Source organism: Plectropomus leopardus, unplaced genomic scaffold (genome assembly GCF_008729295.1).
Source record: "Plectropomus leopardus isolate mb unplaced genomic scaffold, YSFRI_Pleo_2.0 unplaced_scaffold17066, whole genome shotgun sequence".
In the NCBI taxonomy this organism is placed as follows: Eukaryota; Metazoa; Chordata; class Actinopteri; order Perciformes; family Serranidae; genus Plectropomus; species Plectropomus leopardus.
Window position 1 is genome coordinate 1 of NW_024618350.1, and position 1742 is coordinate 1742.

General features: G+C 45.1%; 1 protein-coding gene across 1 annotated transcript; it reads left to right on the forward strand.

Moving 5' to 3' along the window:
- Positions 1 to 214: 214 nt before the first annotated feature.
- Positions 215 to 1573, forward strand: LOC121964760 (nuclear factor NF-kappa-B p105 subunit-like; the record flags this gene model as incomplete). Its single annotated transcript, XM_042514953.1, has 4 exons — positions 215 to 387; positions 553 to 667; positions 1079 to 1286; positions 1404 to 1573. Coding segments are annotated over exons 1-4 (666 nt in total), but the record flags the coding sequence as incomplete, so codon positions are not given.
- Positions 1574 to 1742: the final 169 nt, after the last annotated feature.

A 1742-nucleotide genomic window follows, 5' to 3' on the forward strand; every position in this document is an offset into this window, starting at 1 on the left:
CATTTACGAATTTTAACTCTTTAAATGCCAGGTTTTTGTCATGATGTCACTATGTTTTTATATTAAAAAAAACAAAAAAACAAATTCTTTCAATATACTACATAAAAATAAATAAAATGAATTGCAATAAAAATCTTGTTTGGCCAATAGATCAAATGCATATTCATATTTAAAGCATGCTCTGTGTAGTTGATAAGTTTTATATATTTGCTTCATGAAATACATTTTAAAGGATGTTTGGTATGTTTGTGGTGCAGATGAGCGGTTAGCTCAGGTGACCAGCAGACAGTTGGAGGCTCTGTTTCAGTACTCGGTCACAGGAGACTCGGCGTACCTGCTGGCTGCACAGCGTCCCCTGATGACGGCGCAGGACGAGGACGGAGACACGTCAGTAGACACAAAACACATTTAACTTTAAAAGGGCCATTTTACATCTGAACTTCAAACCTGTGGAAGTTTAATTATTGTCCTTAAATGTCATTGTCTGGTTCACTATTTCATAGAAAAATGTTGAGTCTTTCCTTCATTTTTCCACATTTTCTCTCCTCTCAGTGGGCTCCATCTGGCAGTTCTCCACAGCCAAAGGGAGGCGCTGAAGAGTCTGACTCAGGTCGTCTCTGCTCTGCCGGGAGAAGAGGTGCTCAACATGAGAAACCACCTCTACCAGGTAATAAACTACCAACACCAAGCATCTCTGAGCATCAACACTTCACAGGTGTCCTTGTTGGGGCTGATTTAGAAAGAATCGTACAGTTTCCCAGTGGATATACAGTACAACATCACTGGGACTTTTAACTCTGCATATATCACTCCCCTTTTCAGCTGCTATAAACCGTTAATTAGGCAAACATTAGCAGTCGGTAGTTATTTAATGTTACCGTAGCCGAATATGACCTCAAAAGGAAAGGAAACATCCTGGTTAGGGGAGAAAAAGCAAAGGTTGTAACTTGTTCGGGAGCAAAGAAGCTCACAGGTTGCAGAACCGGAAAGAAGGTTATCGAGCTGGAGAGCAAGAAACAAAGCTTCCTGGTTCAGGGGGAACGCCACTCTCTGTAACCACTTCCTCCATGTATCCCAGACTCCTTTGCACCTGGCTGTGATCACTCAGCAGAGGGAGGCGGTGGAGGCGCTGCTGTTGGCCGGCGCCGACCCAACTCTGACAGATCGTCATGGCAACACGGTGTTCCACCTTGCGTCTCAGCTGGAAGGAGGAGGCGGAGGGATGATCCAGTTTTTACTGAAGCACAGAGAGCTGAGAGAGCTGCTGGAGCACACCAACACAGCAGGTACACACACACACACACACACACACACACACACACACACACACACACACATATACAGGAAAACTGAATGTTCAACATGTTTGATGATTATCTGACCGTCTGTTTCCACGGTTACAGGTCTGTGTGCGATCCACCTGGCCGTCCTGGCCAATCAGCTGTCGTCTCTCAGGGAGCTGTTGGAGGGCGGGGCCAACGTGGAGGCTCAGGAGCGCAGCTGTGGACGGACCGCCCTCCACCTCGCCACGGAGGCCGAGAACGTGTCGTTGGCCGGCTGCCTGCTGCTGGAGGTACAGTCCAGACTGGGTATACTGGGCAGACTGGGGTCAAAGGCTGTAATTAACGAAAGAAAATCTTGCTTTTAGTCTTGATCTTGGACTTAGTAAAATAAGTCCACAGTGACAAAATTTTAAAAAATAAATAAATAAATAAATAATATTTTTTTGATTCATTCCAATA